The sequence below is a fragment of the Pezoporus wallicus genome, unplaced genomic scaffold, assembly GCF_028554395.1.
Source record: "Pezoporus wallicus isolate ANWC-B61680 ecotype Strahan unplaced genomic scaffold, APGP_CSIRO_Pwel_v1 contig_10084, whole genome shotgun sequence".
Taxonomy (NCBI): domain Eukaryota; kingdom Metazoa; phylum Chordata; class Aves; order Psittaciformes; family Psittacidae; genus Pezoporus; species Pezoporus wallicus.
The window spans coordinates 61,819-82,229 of NW_026642497.1; the positions used below are offsets into that span (position 1 = coordinate 61,819).

The window sequence follows — 20,411 nt, forward strand, 5'->3', positions numbered from 1 at the left end:
TGTCAAATCCCCTTGAGTTACATTACTCATTGGTTATCTTGCTTACAAAACAGACTATTATTAGCGTTTTCTTTGCCAATTTATTGTATTTCTTCTCTTTAACAGTTTGCTGGAATTAACTTCCAGGTGACATCAGTGGTTGTGGCTTGAAAAAAAAAAAAGAACAATTTTTTTTTTCTCCTGTTAATGGATTACCTGTTCGCAGTGAGCTCTTATGTAGCTTTTTTTCCCTTCTTCTGCTAATAGTTTAACATGTTTTGACCTGCAGATTTGAATATTTGTTAGTCACAGTTGAGTATTTTTGCTTGTTGTAGAGATTGCTGGGAAACACGTATTTGCAGCCCAGAAAGCCAACCGTATCCTGGGCTGCATCAAAAGTAGCGTGACCAGCAGGTCAAAGGAGGTGATCCTGCCCCTCTACTCTGCTCTTGAGACCTCACTTGGAGTATTGTGTGCAGTTCTGGTGTCCTCAACATAAAAAGGACATGGAGCTGTTGGAACAAGTCCAGAGAAGGGCCACGAGGATGATCAGGGGACTGGAGCACCTCCTGTATGAAGACAGGCTGAGAAAGTTGGGGCTGTTCAGCCTGGAGAAGAGAAGGCTGCGTGGAGACCTCATAGCAGCCTTCCAGTGTTTTGAAGGGAACCTATAAGGATGCTGGGGAGGGACACTTCACTAGGGACTGTAGTGATAGGACAAGGGGTAACGGGTTAAAACTTAAACAGGGGGAGTTTAGATTGGATATAAGGAAGAAGCCCTTTACTGTAAGGGTGGTGAGGCACTGGAATGGGTTGCCCGGGTAAGTTGTGAATGCTCCATCCCTGGGAGTGTTCAAGGCCAGGTTGGACGAGGCCTTGGGTGATATGGTTTAGTGTGAGGTTTCCTTGCCCATGGCAGGGGGATTGGAACTGGATGATCTTAAGGTCTTTTCCAACCCTAACTATTCTATGATCCTATGTAAGGAAGCGCACCTTGGCATGATCTGTTATATACTAAATGTTGACTATAAAGACAGGTCTTAAGATTTTTTTTCCGTAAGACTCATCTGTTTCTGATACATCAGTCTCACTAGCTGTGTAGTACTTCATCTTGCAGTTCGAGGAAGAACTTTGACATGCATCCATACTTGAAGTATTCACCTGCCATTTGTAGGTTAGGATCTACGTTTCTCACTTCAGCACCATTAAATGAACAATGCGCACTACTGAAAAGCACTGCAGTGCTGGATGCGCTGCTTGTTTTTATTTCTTGCTTGAATCACTGGGGGGACTTTCCCTGTGCAATGGAATGGAAAAGATGACTGTGAAGGTTCCTTGTAGCTATATTCTGAAATTACCAGATCAGGATTTTAACATGGGATATTGATGTAATCTTACACATCAGGAAGCACATTTGGTTTCTTGGCTTTTGTCTGCAGCTGTTGTTGCAATCTGTCTGGTTCTCCCATCTTGCTGAGTGTAATAACCCCTATGTGAGATCTCAGGCAAGAGAAACAGGCTAGTATGTGTTTCCAGTACTGCAACTATCTTAACTGTTTTTCTGTGCAAGTGTGGTAAGTGAATGAGCTGAAGAATGCCTCTTGCTATTTAGGAAAAGCTTTGGCCATTTTTCTTCATATCCTACTGTTTCAAGTTATGTGAGCAAACTTTTTTACACCTTTGAAGAGACTGATAGGAATAACCTTTGCCTAGCAAATCAAGATTCTTTGTGTGGTGCTTTTATCTTCAGCCATAAGCTTTACAGCATTCAGCTGGCTGTTTGAGCCTGATTTTTGGCTTGTGGCAAAAACCACAAGGACAAGTAAATTAAAGTTTCTTCCTATCACCTTTGAAAAGAAATAGTGGATGAAGGCTCAGTCCTTTGCACACTGTGAGCAAGTGTTTGTTCCGTGCTTACTAATGCTTTTATTTTCAAAGCTGCAGGAATTTTTTTCTTTCCAGAAGTGAAAGTGGAGTCCTTCAAATTGAGTCAGTCTGTGATATGTAATCTGTTCTTCAACCACTTGCTCTGGTAGTCTAATGTAGTAATTTGGAAGCATGTAAGCAAGATTTTGCTCTATCACTGCAGAGAGTATCCATTGGTTTGGGATGTTGTGTAAGGTTTTTCTGTCCTTTGTACGCATTGCTTCTTGCCTTGGGGCAAGGACGAGGAAAGATCTCTTCCTGTAAGCTTTTTTTTCCTTCCTTGATTAAGAGTGGTAACATAAACTGTTGCTATTCCCATGTAGTTTGTCTCTGAACTGCAATATTCCAGCTGGGTTTTGATGGATGAGTGGAAATAAATTACAGTCTTATGAAAGACAACTCTATTGTTGTCAAGTTAAAACTTTCACTTGTTTTGCATGAGCAAAACAATGATGGGCATAGCTCTCAGAAAATGAAACTTTGAACTGCCCATGATGTACGCAGCAGTTTATCAAACATAGCAGCCTGCCTCAGAATGGTGCAGTAGGTTTTCTTATTTTTCATATGTTTGAGAAGTGAGTTTAACAGTATACAAAACTGCAGAGCCTGATTGGGGTCCTCTTCTTCAACACGTTCAACAGCTGTGTAGTCTTCTGAAGTGCCCAAGTGTTCATTGTACTTAATAAAAAAAGGGCTTATGAAGAATTTCCCACATGTGAAATGTACAAAGCTTATCTCCTGCAGAACATGGCCTGGCTGCTTCAGTGAGCATGGGAAGCTGTTAGCTTTCCACTGTTCCTTTAATATCTTTGTAGTATAGGTCCTGATAGGGAGCAGTTGCTCGTGCTGGGGATGGCTGTTGAAGGAAGGTGTATGGAATGGTGTTGAGAAGCAGCAAATACCATTGGGTTGACCTGAAAGGTGTGTACAGGTAGCTGAGCGGATATTGTGGTAGAGTAACTGAGCCCTTCAGTACTGGTGTTCCAGGTGCTCCTTCAGTTGGGGTTCTTTTGACTTTGATGTTATAGATCTGAAAAGCTTATGTGCTGTAACTCAAGAAGAAATATTAAGGATTTGTAATTATTTTTACTGGTAAGAGTAACCCAAAACCATTGACAAACAACCCCAAAATCTTGGACAAACAAGGAAGTCCCAGCTAGAAAGCTTTTCTTTGAAAAAAGAGGTTCTTTGCTCCAAGATGTGTATGAGGAACCTTGAGAATAAAGCATTTACAGGTTGAGCAGTTTTCTCTACCCCAGGCTACTTGTTTTCATGCCTCTCCTCTCTCTTGCACCAACACAGCTGTTTGCAGCTGTGTGATGAACTGGGTAAGTGAACTGACCTACTTTAAGTTACCCAGGTCTCTCTCTTGATCTGGTTTACAGGGTGGCGACTGAATGTCTAACTGTAACCAGAGGAAGAAATTGTATCAGCACAGTACTTCTCAACCTGGTGAAGGTGCACCACTGCAGCAGATGTGGAGCAAAGCATTCCTGTCCCCCAAACAAATTAACTTATTTACTATTATAAGGTGCCAAAAGATTCTGTGATTAAAAGGACGGTGGGGGAGGGCTAAGAAAGGCTGAGAATGAATGAATGATTCAGAGCTAAGTGGGGATTCAATTTCAAATCCATTTTCTTTTCCCCATGTAAACCCTCTTTATTTATGTCCTTCCTTCCTTCTCCCCCCCCCCCCCCCCCCCAAATCATGGAGTTTTAAAGTGTGTAGTCCTGGTCTGCATTTTATGGTTTGAAGCATAGCACTGTAGACTGAATAGGTGTGAATTAATGACTTCAAAAAATAGATTTTGACTAATTAAAATAAATTTTAATAATGAGCACTACAGACTAGATTTTGCTTTAAACATGATTTAAAACTATGTTAAACCATGTGGTGATGTATCATGCAGGGAGACTGTTCCTTTCAGTTTGTTTTCTGCAGTGGATGAGATTTTGTAGGGTAAGCATGGCTTGAAGTGCTCTATACCTAATGAAAGGCATTGGGAATAAAATGGAGCAGTCCATTAAGACATGTGGAACATGTTGCATGACTGCAGAGAACTTGACCAAGTGCACCTATATAGTTCATAATGGACAGTGTCACATTATCTTCAAATCTATGTGTGGTAGCTAGGCTTGTGTTTCTTCTTTGGGTGTGAAATAAGAGTTTCACACCTCCAGAACAATTAAATGCATAAGGAAAGCACTGTGGGTGTACTTGCTGCTGTGCTACCTACTGCTATTTTGATTGAAAGATTGCTCTGTGCTGTGAAAGGAATTTACATGTGTGGGAGTGTTTCTGACAAATACAGGTCTAATTTTGTTTAGAGTAATAACAAAGACATTACACAAAGGATGATCTGTATCCTAATTATTACTTAGCTGTATGTATGGTCTTGTAGTGGAGCTGTAACTTATAATAGGAGTTTTGGGTTGCAATTAGAAATTGCAACAGTTTCTTTATAGGCATATTACTCATAGACTGGATGGAATAAATATTCAAGAAAGACTATTCAAGAGAAAATACTCTTTGCTCTAGTAGGAAATAGCTTGAATCAAAGCTGAGGATGATTGTTCAGTAGCTTCTTTTCCCACATACTGTAAGAGCAAATAACTGCTGTTTTTTCTGACTTAATAATAATATTCCTTACAGCAGTGGAGTTCAAGTACCATATTTGTCTGCGATCCTGTGATGTGCTTTTTGCCCAGATACGTGGCACCAAAGGGGGATTTACAATTTTAAGTGCATGTGTGTTTCCTTGCTTGTTTTTAAACTGTCTCATTTATGCTTTGGAGATCGTATGTTTCATGCTTTCATTAACAAACTTACTGTTTTTCTTTCTACAGGAGATGATGACAGAGTCCTCTCCGTTACGATGCAGGAAGCTCAGCAATCCCGACATCTTTTCATCTGCTGGGAAAACCAAGCTCCATCGTCAGCTAAGTCAAGATGACTGCAAGCTACGAAGAGGTAGTTTGGCAAGTTCTTTGTCAGGTATGCCATTTTGTAAAGACCATATGACGGTTCATTAGTATTAAAGATGCAGTATTACTTGTTGGTATAACAGGTGTGGTAAGAGATGTTGATGTTTCTTACTGGGAAGCTGGCTCAAATTATTATTTAGTTTCTTTCTGGCTTCAAAAGCACTGCCGGCATTTGTGATTGAAAGTAAAAATCTTGTTTACTAACTAGATGTTTTTTCAGTTTGTATAAAGTTTGGGTTTTTAACAGTCTTCAGCCTTGCCAGAGAATTCCGTTTGTCAGCTGTAGAGCCATGGAGTGAGAATAGCCTCGTAATTAGCCAGAAAAATGGAGGATGAAGCTGAGTAGTTTCCTTTTTCAAAGACTTTGTATGTTGGCTAGGAGATGGTTTCACAGTTGTTTAAAGCTGGTATCTAAGTCTGTGATGCTGGCATTGAACCTACAGATCTGCATGATCAGTTTAGAATGAACTAGCTGATCTGCCTGAGTGCCGCTGCTGTTCTTTAGGGTTAACTTGCAGACCATTTCCTCCCTAATTAGGCTGTTTGCCTATTTGCATGTTAGTGCAAGAATCAGAAGGGTTGCAAACTCTCAGGTGGGAGGGAAAGAGGAAGAGGGTGAAACCACCCATTTTGGCAGCAGCATGGGCTTGACTTAGAAGACTGTAAAAATACATCCAGCCCTAGTCCCTCGTGTCTTTTATGGGGGAAGATGAATTGTTTGATGTTTGAGGTGCTAGGTGTTCAGGAACTAAATAAGCACTAAAGCATGCATGTTTTGCTTTGGCATGGCTTGTTCTTAATGTTTTATTTGTACTACGTGGCTTGTTTGTGAAAAATAGAAACATTATGAATGTTTTGTACTCATGTAGATTTGTTCCCTAAGGTACGTTAGTCACTAGAGGAGAGCAGAAGTTTATTAGCTACCCAGCTGCTAGATGATTACAGTGGCTGAAGATAGTACTATAGTTTGGTGGTTTTTCTTGCCTTGAGTAGAAGAAAGTAAATAGGAGGAAGCTGGAAAACTGGAGAATTTCTGTTTCTTTTTTAGAAATATTTTTTACTGGTTGTAGGTGACATTCTTGTAAATTTTCTGTTCTGAAATGATAACGTTCTCCAGAACTTGTTGCTTCATCTTACTGACTTTTCAGCCTACTATAGGCTGATTCAGGAAGGGGAAAAGAGTCCCCAGCTATATTAGTTTGACCCAACTGGATAATGAAAATGTGGATCTTTAGGTATGTAATTTAAATGTGGGTGTTTGGAATGTATGTAGGACTTTGAGGTATGGCAGTTAAAGAGGCATTAGCTTTACAAGCTCTGTACTGAAAACAATTCCACCTTATTTTTGCAACAGAATCAAAGGAGTTTAAAGAGTGTAGGTGATTGTCCTTCTGAGCTGATTGGCTTAGATTTGACTCTTGATGGAATTTTTCCTGGATGCAGATATTGTGGAACTAAAAGCAGATATCGACAATTACATCTCATGGAGCTTGAAATAATGTTATCTTTGCTCTTGAACACTGGTATTTTGAACTGTTAAATAATTATATGGTTTGACTTGCTATTATAGGATATCTTTGTTAGTGGTTTACTGAAATAAATAATAATGTACATTTCTGTCATTTTAGAGCTCTGCAGAGAAGAGGAGTCTTTATATTTACTCCTCGTAGAATCGTAGAGTAGTTAAGGTTGGAATGGACATAATCTTGATAATGAGCAAACCATAAAAATCATGTCTCCAGCTGTAAGCAGATTTAGTGGGACTGCTAAGAAAGGCACTAATATGCTGTGTCTCTGCTAGCCGTAGTTGAGCCTTCTCATGTCTCATACTCCGACTCATTCCATTAGTGTGTACTTGGTCCATTGTTTGTAACTTTCATAGAAAATTAACATAAACAAGTTAAAAAAGCCACCATTTTCCCCCCATCATGGCAAATCACATTGTGTCACTCTTCCAAATATCGTATCTGCTTTTATGTAGCGAGGTATGACTATTTCACACCTAATTTTAAGGTGAAATTGAATTTGAAAAATAGCTTGCAGCCTCTGAGAAAAGTATTCTCCTACAGTATATGTGATTAAAGATGTAGCCTTCCTCCTGCTACTTACTGCAACAAATATCTCAGTCCCGCATGATTCCTGTTGTAGTATCTGAGCATGTGATAATCAGTTGAATGGTGTGTGTAACTTAGTCTCACAGTCCTAATTTTAAGGAAAAGGGGTATTCACACACTTTCTGCAGACGGTGAAATTGAAGTACAGAGGTTGGCTGACCGAGGTTCCTGAGGAAGTCATCTGGAAGCTAATAATGGAAGGCAGATTTACAGATATTTTCTCTTAACGTGTTTTTAACCACAAGACTGTCTTTTTCTTTTTGGTGAATAGCATTGTACATAAAAGGAAAATGTCAAGCTTGATGGAGTCAAAATATGACCTATTTTGATTTTGATTCTTTCTTAATGTGGAAACTTGCTGCTTGACATTTTTCAAAAAGGAATGTTATATTGGCTAGGGAAAAAAAAGTATTGAGTAGCTCCTTTTATATAACTGTATTCCCTGCAGTAAAGTCCAGTGGTGTGAACTCGTTGAGATAGGAATGGCTTTTCTCCCTGTGTATGTAACATGGGAGGTAAGTGTCTATGCTGAGCAGTCTGGTACAAGGGATACTTGGGAAAGCTACAGAATGTTTTGCCTTGAAGATAATACGATGTTGCTGAAGAGTGAAATTTTTTAGATGGAAAATCCAGATCTTATGCATGACATCTACTGCTGAATGTTCCAATGGCAGGAGAAAGTGGGGATGTCTGGGTGGCCAAGCCATTTAGGAGATGTCATATGTTACAATTATGAATGCATTTTCATAAGAATTTTTAAAATTAAGAGATTTTGCAACAGTAATGTTTTGTCTCTATAGGACAAGAAATTGTTTAATTGGCAGCAAATATTGTTTTTATTTTTTTTTTTAAGCTGTGTGAAGTATAGAAAGGTTATAAAGATGAAAAGTCTGTTTCTACAAGGGTTTGGATTTACCCATTACCTCATAATGTAAACTAGATTTTTGTGGAGATACTTAGCTGTCAAACATAATGAATTCACAGGTAGTGTGCTCTTACAAATTCCAAGATACCAAAATCTTTAAATTGCTTTTTCTCCATGTGCAGTATTTGTTTTCAGCATTGTATTTTGAATTTGCAAACTTGTTTAAAAACAAGCTGATGGTATTTTGGTTTTGTTTTTAAAGGAAAACAGCTACTTCCTTTATCAAATAGCGTCCACAGTGGAGTGGGGCAGACGATGTGGCAGCCACCTGGAGATACCTCAAACCTGGTCCGCATGAGAAACCAGTCTCTAGGGCAGTCTGCTCCTTCACTTACTGCTGGCTTGGTGAGTGAGTCTGTGGGTATTCGTGATGATTTTGTGCTGTAAATAAAAAGTGGTGTGATCTCGTGCTTTGGTTTTTACCTTGCTTTCTGTGCTCCTGCTCAGTGAATGCAGCATTTTGTTCTTGTGGGCCCGAAAAAGGGTATAGGGTGAATTAGGAGGACAACATATTTGTCCTGCCTTTCACAAAAAGCAGGAAAAAAATGTGTATGTGAAGAACAGCTCGTTTTTGGGGGATACTCCTCAGTGCTACTTAAGCTGCCTGATACCTGGAAGAAAAATACCACTGGAAGCCTGGGCACATGTGTGCACAGGAACTTGATCATTTAAAATAAGTTTAATTGGGAAAACCAGCTTTCTGAGTAGCTAGCTCTACCTGTTTCCCTAGAGGACAGCTGGGGGATGAAGCTGAAAGAGATAATTGTCCAAGGAATTGAAATACTGGAGCTGGTATCTGCTCTTCTGTGTGGTTTTTCTCAAAAAGATTTTGGTGAAGTAAATGTTTGAAGAGAGTATTCTGTATGGGGGTGTGTGTGTGTGTGTGTAAACTCAGTGCTATAGTCAAGACTGAATTGCCGATCCAAAGAAACACATAAATGTTCCTTATCTCCTCTAAGTATCTAAAATCACTGAAGTGCAAGCAGAAAATGTAAGAGTAGGAGCAGACAGTTACTTGTGAGCAGTCATATATGGAACAGAAATTGCTGCTAAACACTAGGCTGAAAGCAAAGCTAGAAGCTTTTTATTTTTTGTTGAACTTCCATAGCATTACCTGTATAACAAGTTTTACTCCAATAAAAAGATTTTGGTATGTGCTGCTTTATAGAGTGTGTAAATTTGTATTGCATTGTAAGTCTGTTTAGAACCAATGAGCCCTTAAGTAAAAGGGCGTGCCTTGGATCTAGCCCTTAGATTGTTAGCCCTTACAATTTTTGGGGGGGATCCTAGACAGTTTGGCACCACCAGGCTATGTAAAGAAACTTAAATCTTTGAAGTTCAAAAGGCCATGCATTTGTGTTACCATTAATTTTGATTTCACAATGAAGTATTTCTAGCTTAACGTTTTCAGACATGCTACTGTATTGAAATTCTTCTGATTTAATTGTTTTGTGTCTTAGCTTGGTGCCTGTTTAGCATTTGCCTTAAATTTCTGTTCTTAGCAACAGTTATAATTTGATTATATCAGTGGAAAGGGGAAATGCGTGAACTTAGCACCTGAGTATATTGTAGAATCATAGAATGGTTTGGGTTGGAAGGGACTTTAAAGATCATCTTCTAACCTCCCTGCCACACCTTCCATTAGACCAGTTTGCTCCAAGCCCTGTCCAACCTGGCCTTGAACTCTGCCAGGGATGGGGCAGCCACAGCTTCTCTGGGCAACCTGTGCCAGTGCCTCAACACCCTCATAGTGAAGAATTTCTTCCTAATATCTAGTCTAAATCTACCCTCTGTCAGTTTAAAGTAATTCCCCCATGTCTTGTCACTGCACGCTCTTGTGCAAAGTCACTCTGTAGATTTCCTGTAGAACCCTTTAAGTACAGGAGGGCTGCTCTAAGGTCTCCCGGAGCCTTCTCTTCTCCAGCCTGAACAAGCCCAGCTCTCTCAGCCTGTCTCCAGAGCAAAGGTGCTCCAGCCCTCAAAACATCTTTGTTGCCTCCTCTGGACCTGCTCCAACAGTTCCACATCCTTCTTTTGTTGGGGGTCCCAGAGCTGAACTCAGTACTCCAGGTGGGGTCTCATAAGAGCAGATTAGAGGGGGCGCATCCCCTCCCTCAACCTGCTGGTCACGCTCCTTGTGATGCAGCCAGGACATGGTTGAGTTCTGGGCTGCATGCACACAATGCCGGTTCCTGTTGAGCTTTGTGTCAACCACTGACCACTAATCTGATGGGGATTAAGAAAGGTAATAAGTTAAAACACAGGCAGTCGAATGCATTGAAGCTTCATAACTTAAGTTAATGAAAAATAACTGTGCTTTACATCAGAGCATTAATTCTCAGATACTTAATTTGGAATACTAGCTCATTGCTCAGCAGTGAGCTGAAGCTCTGTTTCCATGCTCCAATTCTGTACTAACATGATGAATTTTCAGTTCGTCATGGCAGTATGTGTGCTGTCCATCAAATGTCTTGATATGAAATGCAATGCCAAGAACTTACTTTAAAATGATTTTAAATTCTTTGTTTTCTAATTAAAGCAGAGGAATGCAGCTGTAAATCCAGTATTTCTTCCTCTGTGATGGTGTTCAGTACTGAAGTAGATGTTCCCTTTTCTGTGTCTATAAACTTTATGGTGGGGGCTGTATGTTAATTACATTTTCCGTTAATTAAGCCTAGAAATTAAGAATATTTATAGAAGTGGCTTCTAAGGCAGTGACTAAAGAGCTGGTCACAAGATGAACACCTAATTAAATGCAGTGAGTCCTGGGATCTTGGAGCTGGTTACATGTTTGCAGCTGTTTTAATATGCTTGTGGTATTGAAATATGTCTCACAAATTAGAATACCAAAAGGCCTCTTGCCAGTATAATTAATCTCCTTTGCAGAATAGCTCTATTAAGAGATGAGTAGGGTCAGTAATGCAGAGTGTCATTTTAATATGCCAGCCTTGATTGCTAGAGCATTTAATTCCTTTATTATTTGTTATAATACAATAGACGGATAGCTAGAGAGAAGTGGGAATGCGGCACGGGAAAGCCAGAATACTCAAAGCTGTGTGCATTGTTTCTGCTCCCTCTTTTTGGCACTTTAGGTATCAGTGGATTTTCCTTTGGTAAATTGCTTTGCTGGCATTCAATAATGTTGGTTTTTTTTTTTTTCCACTTCCTAACCACTATTAATCCTAAAAGATTGTTTGCTGTGCTTAAATTGCATTCTTTTCAACTTTGAAAGTATTTGCAAAGCAAAAAGATAACGATAACAAATCTATAGAAATTAGTTTGCAGCTTCTGAAGCAGGACTGATAGCTGCGCTAGTTACCAGCAAGAACTGAAGAACTAGAAATACATCAAATTGTAACATTCTAAACTACACAAGCACACTTCATTGTTAGACAGAATCCTTCAGTTTGTACATGTGTGATAGTCTGGATTAATGTGTCTGCATAGCAGTTGCCACTAGATCCTTGTCTTGAGAAAGGAGCCAGACAGACTGAATGCTGAGTGCTGTCATTGTGGAATGATAGATGTTGATCTGATCTGTGTGCCTTCTAAATATGTGTGAGGATTTGAGAGGATGACCTTCAGTTGATCACGCACTCTTTAAGAGGATGGCTCTGATCCTAGTAGATTGAATTCTGGTGGGGAGCATCCAATTTAAGACTTGTAAATCCCTAGGATAGCCAAGGAAGTAGTCAGAGGAAAAACATAAAGCGTCATTGTGGGTATCTCAGTGGTGTTTTCTTCTCTCAAGACCCAAATACAGTAAAAACTGAGTGCTCTGGAAATGTGTATTGTGTGTATAAGGAGCAAAAGGGAACAATGTGGAAAATCTCTTATGACTTTGGGGGTTTATTTTAGCTGAAATCTGGACTGGCAAGCACCCTGCCATACGAAAGAGTTCAAATTGTCAAAGTGCTTAAAAATGAAAAAGGCTCAGGTTTTGAATAATAATCTGGAGGATAGAAAGGCTCAAATGCAGAGTTGAAATTACCAACGAGCTGAAGAACTTCCTGTGTTGAATAACACTGCGCCAGGGACACTGCCCATTCAGCCTGATTTATTCTGATTAATTCCCTAAAGCCATGTGGATTAGCCAGTACTGGGTGGAGTAGGGGGAACAGTTGTCCTCACGATGGTGGGTCCTAGGCTCTGCAAAGGAGTGTGTCTTGGAAACCTGGAAACTGAGACAGACTTCAAACTGGGGCATGGTATCATTGATGTCCAAGTTGGGGCATGCTTTTTAGATGTAAGAGAGAATATTTACTGCTTATTTTGTAAGGATTTAATATTTTGCTTTTCAAATTTCATTTTAGATATACTAAGAATATACAATTGATTCAATTGTATTTACCCTATTACAGGAAGTTTATGTATGATTTCCCCTGTGCAGGATGCTCTTCATTACAAAAGGATGCTCTTCAAATCTGCATCATTCCCGACTACCAGGAAGAGTGGCTAATGGGCTACAGATTTAGGTTTGTGGGCAAGACAACGTAGGCAGTTCCCTTTACAGTTGGATTTCGCTTTCAAGTGAATTTACATAATTTTCCACATGAATTTCTATAATTTTTGTTCATCTGATTTCAGGTTTTTCCACACAATTTGGTTTCAGTCCCCTCACCGAGGCCACTGCGGTGCTGTGCTGCCATCTGCTGGCGGCCGGTGGCAGACTCAAGTGACCCCAAGAGCCGAGTCACTGTGTAAAACGCGTATAGAGATCCTGGTGATCCGTTAGTGATTTTCCAGTACAGGCACGGCATTTCTGGGATAATGTTCCACAGTAACCGCTCGCTAATAACCTGGCCTTTTTTAGTTGGAGTATGAATTAGCTTCATCTTGTCATGCTATACATGGTTTGCAATATTGTTCTGGTAACAGAAGGATGATGGTTGTGATAGTTATGAAGAAAATGAAATATGTGTATTAAAATTCGAGGCTGATTATACAAATCATTTCTCTGCAATTTTTAGGTCAGAAGCTGTATTGCCTAACTGCGTTTTGGTCTATAGCCTGCTAGGTGGTGCTGGTGTACTGGAGGACTTACTAAGCTGCAGTTTTCAACACAAAATCATAGGCTGGTTTGGGTTGGAAGGAGCCTTAAAGCTTAAGGTTCCTTAAAGGAATCTTAAAGTTCCAACCTGCTGCCATGGGCAGGGACACCTTTTATTAGACCACACTGCTCCAAGCCCCATCCACTGTGGCCTTGAGCACTTCAAGGGATGGGGCAGCCACAACAATTACACAATTACTACAGGGCCAACCTAAAGAAAGAGCTAGAGATATTTTCCTGTAGACTGTAGCTAAAGGAGACCTTAATTCTCTGTTAATTCATTACAGAAATTAATAATTCAAAAGGCCTGATGAAGTGCAGTGGAACTAGAAGTTCAAGCTTTTTTACACTCTGCTTCAGAAACCCTTCTAGTTATAAAAGAAAATTCTCTCTCTGGGTCTCCTTCTTAGTTCCTTGCCCTTCAATGGATTTAATGTTTGTTATTTAGGATCTCTCCTTTATACAGGCATCCAGGTGGTGGTTGCTAATCTTACCGAGATGAGGTCTTCGAAGGAATAAAGTGTGCAGTGACCAGCAGGTATCTGACTAGCAAATTAAATAGTAGTTTACACAGCACAGTAGCTGGACTTCCACTGAACTCTCCACCTTCTTCTGCTCTATATGTATGGCAGTGAGGTGAGCACAGAGAGCTGAGACTTCGACCTCCTCACAAAAGAATTAGATGAAAGCTCTGTCTTTTTCTTGAAAAATACAGTATTATTTGGGGGACAAATCCCTAATGCCAGTTGTGCATAGGGCTACTTCCTGCTGATTGACTGGATACTTCCTACAGAAGCAGACACATGAATCTGGTGAGAGAACTTCATTTACATTTGTGTCTTCTGAAACACGCAGCTGTTTTGGCATAAATAACCTTACTTTTAGTCTGTAGTTTAAGTGGTAACATGTTGACTATTTAAATGTTGCTGAATACAGCTGGAAGTGTTCATTAAGGTTATAGCTGATGAGGACCATAAATCATTTTGGGGAGTAGGGAATGTTCAGTACTTGACTGTAAGGTGGAATTTCATATTTTTATATTGTTAGAAAAGCAGAAGATCGCAGAAAATGCGGTTGTACGAACAAATGGATCTTATTATTGCATGAAGGCGTGGAAATTCCATTTTAAAATACCAGTTGTAATTGTGATAACCTGGGATGGCAAGGAAGTGGATTTCCAAATTAAAACCATGTGAAGTCTAATTTTGTGCATGGTAATGAAAAATTTGCATTTCCATAATGTCCTGGGTTCAGCAGTAGCAGAGTCTATGGGTGAATATGGTATGTTACCAGTTTTGGAAGATGTGGCTGTAAGAGGATAGATAGAAGATAAGTGAAGCTCTTGAACTAAAGCAGTGTCCAGGCTTGTGTTTGTTTGAAGGGACTGGGTTTGAGCAAGCAGTAACAGCAAGCTCTGGACAGACAGCTGAATGTATTGGCATGAGCTGAATGATAAAGCTTAAAAGTAAGAACAAGGAGTATGGATCTGATAATGCAGAACAGTGAAGAATAAGGCCTTTGCAAAGTAAACAATATTGTAAGCAAACTGCAGAAGAGCTTCTTTGAATGTATTTAAGTATTATAAGCATTGGGCAGTGTTTAGAGTGCTTGCACTGACTTACCTTTGTCGCAGCTTTAAGGTATCTCTGGTATGAAAACTAAAATGCATGTGCTATATAATTCTGTGTATTTTCGTGATAGATTCAGGACACTTCCTTCACAGTGGCATTCAAACCTGATAGTCCTGATAGGTTTTTCACTAGTAAACTCCATTTGGAATAATTCACATGTATCTGTGTAAAGAACAGCAAATATTTGTGATAAATTCTGTACTAAAGTTATATTTGATATATAGCGCATATTACTTAAACACTGTCAGCATCTTGCTCTGAAAAATTTCTGCATATTAAACACAGTCAGCATCTTCTTACTTCACTTAAGTGAATTCCATTTTGGAGTGGGCTCATTGGCTCAAAGGAGATTTTCATACTTGAAAGAAAATTTGAATACCCTTCTGTGTAACCTGGGGCTTGTCACTGTAGGAAATATGAATTCATAAAACTTGCCTTGTGATAATTGTTAGGCACTAGACTGTCAGTTTGAATGATTGCAGTTCTCATTATCTTCAGATGCTGCGTGTTATTTTTTTTGTCTATGAATATGTTGAATTGATTTTTGGCACATGCAGTCAGTTCTGTTCCTGACAGCAGCACTATTGTAGGTGTAAAGTGAGAAACTGCTGTAGTGTGCATGGAAAATGAGCTTTTCCGCTTGGGGAGCTGTGGAGAATTTAAGATAAAATAAAGAATTTTTCAGACAGTCTTGATCACAGAGTGTCACTGAGTGAGGCTTTGTTCCATAAGAGTGTTGTTCTTTGGTTCTTACTGACCTCCATATAAAACCATACTGATGTAGACAATAAAAATTCTGTTTTTTCATTAAAATAGTCAAAAATTGGCTGGCTTATTTTGGTGATTTCAGCAGGTATTTCCATAGAAAGGGACTGTGAGATGTCTGCATTTAGCATTTTAATATGGCTGCCTTCTGTGTCTGTAACACTTCTAGGAACTGTTTCCTAGGATGTGAAAGAGAAGGATCAGTCTTTAAACATGAAATAGTTTGTTTGCCTAAATTCCAAACTACTTTGTCCCAGAAATGCAAACTGTTCTGAGCTTTGGGACACGTATAAAAATCCCTTTGACTAAACAAAAGCTTTGGGGATGCTGTAGGAATCAGTAGCATAATCCTCCATGTTTGGCTGCCAGTTTTTGTTTGGTATGTTCTCCTGTTCTGTATCATTTTGGTTTGTTGAAGCTATGCAACATGCCTTTCCAACCATCTAAACAGCTTCAGCTCCAGAGACAGTGATGGCTTATTTTACCACTTGGAGGAAGCAAAGAATACAGTGGTTTGTGTGCTTCACCTCTGAGCAGCTGCAGCTCAGAACCTTCCCTAAGAGTTAGTCTAGAGGTTTTATTATGTTGAGATTACTACAGAGGGGGAGAGGTGAAATCTTTTGGCAGAGGTAAGTGTAGCCTTGTAAGTGAAACACTGTGACTTGTGCAACAATACTGATGTCTGAACTTCGATGAACTGAGATACAGAGAGGATAAGTAATTTAGTCATCAGTAGAACTGGGAGTAAAACATAGCTCTCAGACTTGCTGTAAAGCTCAGTTTATGAATGCTGGCATATGTTTGAAGCTCAAATGGAATGAAATAACTTCTTGCAGTTGCTGTATATAGTGTGCCTGTGTCATTCTCGTTTCTGATTGTGTTAAAGATTGTTAGATTTTAAAATCAGTTGTTCAAAAGCCAGGGAATAAATACCTTGATCTCTTACCTGGCTTTGCTATGTTATTATTGCTGACCCAAGCATTTTTGCAGGAGTTGTGAGTTTTAAACTCTTCCCCTGGTGGGAACTGCAGAGTCCTTGTGCTGTAAGAACACGAGTTATGAAGTCAGAATAACCGTTACGCTTGCAAGCCTGATTTAGAGTTGATATCTGTAGTTCTTCCCTCTGTGAACAGACTAGGATAAATAATGGCCAGGCTGTTTTTTCAAAGCATTATTATAGGAATAGGTGAGGAGAATTCTTGTACTGTGGCATTTTGGATTGATCAGACTTTTCTTTGCTGAAAGCAGTTATGGCCAACTACGTGTGCATAGTGCAAACTCTGCTGAGAAGGGTGCCTTATGTGTTCAAACCAAACCAGCTTACCTAAGCTGTTTTATTAGCAAATAGTATGGAACAACTGACTGAGGTGCTTCTTGTTTTCGTTATTTAATGCAATGACTACATTTCTATTAAAAAAATTAAATATCCTGTGTGCATCACAAATATAAAATGCTGTCATACTGAGACAATAGAGTGAGTGTGCACAAATGTGTAACTTTTGAATCTAAAGTTATTGGCAAGGGGGAAATGTTTACGATAGAGGATTCAAAGATGTGCAGGGTTTCAGATCTGTCAAAAGGGTGTGAAATGTAATTAACCTAAAATAACCTTTAAAATACTTTCTGAGCCTGACAAATTAAATGAGCTGTTGAGATAACTTAATGAGAGAGTTTAATTTTATGCCTTAAATAAGACCCTATTAAAATCCTCATGATTTTGCTTTGTGATGGAATCCACTGAGACTTTACATTTTCACAGTGACCTCATGGTTCAGTAGCATTGTTGATATATTCGGTGAATATTTGAGAGATAAGGTCTAGGTTAATGGCAGCATTTGTTCCTTAAGTGCTTGAAGCCATAAAGCTCTAATTGAAGATATGAATGTTCAAACTTCATTATTTTAATGTGGTCACACGGTATAGTGACAGAAAAAGTAGTTATATGATGAAATCCGGTGGCAGGGTTCATTATTTGCCCATGAAAAAAAAATCATGTGAAACTAGGATGGAAAGTTCTCAGTCTTTCAGTTTAAATAACAACTGACATTTAAGGTCCAGCATGTCTGTATTTGTCTTCTCAAAATTAGAAAGAAGGATGGCATACCTTTTGATGTAGAGAATACTGCATTGATTGCTTTGTACAAATAAAGTTACAGTGCATACACTGATTTTTTCACACAAAGTTTTCTAGTTACTTTGTTACAGTTTCGTTTCAAGTAGTTAAGTCTGCAGACTGACTTTTTCGCAATTTTACAGCTCCAATTTCCTAAATATTGGTAATTGAACCAATTTAATGGATGAGCTGTTGCCAAGGAAAATACATCGCAGTGTCAAGAATCCAAGGGTTTGAAGACAGAGGTCAAAATGTTCATTGCTGCTTGCATTTCATCAGTGGTGCTAACCTTGGTTGCTTCTTTGCAGCTCTGCATACTGTCCTGCCTCTGCTGTGAGCTTTTATGATCCCTCTGGCCTGTTCTGATGTTCCTAAGCTCTCTTCTTCCTCCTCTGTTCTCCCAGAACTATCTTTTTCTCTGTGGCTTCTCCTACCACCACAGAACAGGACCTCTCCCCCCCCAGATGAGTTATTGTTTGATGATAACCGAAAAAGTGGTGAATTCAGACTGCTTTGTGCACAAATATACTTCTGCTGTGACCTCCTTATTCCTTCTCCACTGTAGATTCTTTGGGCTGTGGACTACTGGTCTGAGAATCAGTGGTGTGAAAACTATAGAGTTTTGTCTTCTATGACAATTTTACTGTTGCTGAAAATTTGCATGGCTCAGTTACAGCACAGTTACTAGTTTTGGTACAACCTTTATTTCTGCAGTATCTCCGTGCTAAATGGACGGGGTTCTGAATCTTTTTGATCCACAAGCTCTTTGACTCTGCTCAAACGACAGTATGCAATGTAAAATTAAGTTTGTGGGTATTATTAAATCTATTGATAACTATTTGTTTGGTTTTAGGTAAGTTTTGCCTTAAAATTAATCTATTAAATAATTTCTTTCAAAATAAAGGAAACTGTAGGGTGTTACAAATTTAAAACACATGCATTTCTTATCAAAGAAATCTTATTAGAGCAAAACAGGCTAATGAAGTACTCAGAAGTTTGGCAAGAGGAACTGATGAGGATTTTGAAAGAAGAGAGGAACAATTTCTAATACTGCATGCATGCGTAACTCTCTGAATTGAGAAGAAAAGCACCATGTCAACACTGTCACATTATATTGATCAGGCATCAGCATCAATCCTGATTAAATAGGCAGCTGTGTAAAGCGGTATATTTGACAATGGCATCTGTTTATTTTCTATATGATTACGTGCCTGTTGACATGTTTATTTTCTTGACATAATTTAAATACTGTGTTTAAAATGTTGCTGACGGAGAAATATTTGACTTATACCAGACATAGGGAAGAAAATCGTTCCTTGTATGACTGATACGGACATGTATGAATATCTGGTAATATCTCCAAACCAACCAGCTGATTTATGTACCAACTTAATTCCAAGAGAGCGCTCTAATAAGTTCAATGGGATGCCTATATATATATATGCTAAAAATAATTTAAAAATCAATTATATATAGATTAAATTTAAAGAGATAATTGCAGCAAGTCTTTGTATAAATGAGTGGTGTTGAAAACCTTGGGGGACCTTGTTCCGTGTGGATTACTGTCTGTGGTATCAGCTTCCCTGAGAAACTGTTAAGAATGGATTAAAACCTGTGGGTTCTTGGCCATTAAACTTGCCTCTGCAGTGATGTGAGAGATACCTCTTACCATTCTAATTGCTAGATTCCTCTATTTTTCCATAAGCAAAAGGTAAACTGCTGCTCTTCCCCCGGCTTACTATAAATTGCAAGAATTTTGAGAGAACGGTATTGTGGTGCCTACTTCTTTAATGAAGTACCTCAGTGGTACATCCCTTCCATCTGCTGTCTGATTTTTCTTTTGTCCCATTATTAACAAGGCTTTTATCATCAAATTTTTTCTGCCTTATATGAAATCTCCATTTGAGGATAGTCATGGACAGCTGTTAGTAATTCTTAGCTGCATTTTAACTTGCACATCAGGAAACTTCTCTAGGAGTTTGAGGTTCAGAAGTAGGTCATCACAATTTCACATTCTGGAGCAAGCAGTGAAAGATTGGTTAAACTCCATTTTGTGTTAGGTAAAATGGATAAAGTTGGTTTAACTCCATTATACCTAAGCTTCATAATTGAGCTTTTGCTTTCTGTTACAAGCTTTTGTCCTGTGTTGAATCCCTCAGTTCAGTAGTGGAAAGTGTATGATAGTGTTCACTACCCGCAAGTATCATTACTACATTTTCTACTAAATGTTTTAGAGATAATCACTTTAATCCCATAAAATGCTCAAACTCTGACATGGCTATGCTGAGGGCTGTCTCATTGAATGCAGTTCTGCATCCCAGTATTGTGTTTTAAAGTATATGGGAAAGGTTTAAAGAGGTTGGAGTTGTGGCTGGGTTGTGCTGCACGGTTGAAGACTCTCTCCCTACTCCCATTTGAAACAGACAACCCATCAGTGAGCAGCACAGGCCACCAAAGTGTTGAAAGTTGGATCTAATTAAGCAGTAGTAATGTGGGGTCTATATTACCCACTGTATGATAGGGATTGGTGATGGTGACTGTCGTGTGGTGAGGAAGATGATGCACTGCAGAATGAAATGTTAGTGGAAGACTTAGTGTGGCATGTGTCCAGTCCACATCTGGGACATGATAAGAGTAGACTTCCCATGTTCAGTGACTGTTGCATAGATACAAGCTCTAGCAAAAAGCCCATGGGAGGGCAAGTAACACTGCTTTTATCCTTAGCAGTTCTCAGTTCTGGTTTAAAATGTACATCAAAAAGCCACCCTAAAGGCTGAAATTAGGATATATGTATGCAGAGCTAAAAATAATTAAAACCCCACTAAAGTTGCTTTCAGTTTCAAAAAGATGAACTGATTTACAAAGAGGAAGCTTGTTGAAAAGCAAGGAACATCAGCTAAGAGACCTGTGTCTTTAGTGTCTC

At 39.1% G+C, this 20,411-nt stretch overlaps 1 protein-coding gene across 13 annotated transcripts in view; it reads left to right on the plus strand.

Annotated features, from left to right (window-relative positions):
* Positions 1-20,411, plus strand: part of MAST2 (microtubule associated serine/threonine kinase 2) — a 213,261-nt gene that overhangs the window by 34,370 nt on the left and 158,480 nt on the right. For 10 of the 13 annotated variants that reach the window (XM_057430684.1, XM_057430689.1, XM_057430679.1 and 7 more), the window contains 2 exons: positions 4,753-4,900; positions 8,132-8,274. In XM_057430684.1, coding sequence (XP_057286667.1) covers positions 4,756-4,900; positions 8,132-8,274 — 288 coding nt within the window. In that variant the 5' untranslated portion in view covers positions 4,753-4,755. Of the gene's footprint in view, positions 1-2,678; positions 2,827-3,101; positions 3,437-4,752; positions 4,901-8,131; positions 8,275-20,411 lie in introns of those variants that run through there. The other 3 variants (XM_057430686.1, XM_057430685.1, XM_057430691.1) reach the window with 3 other exon arrangements.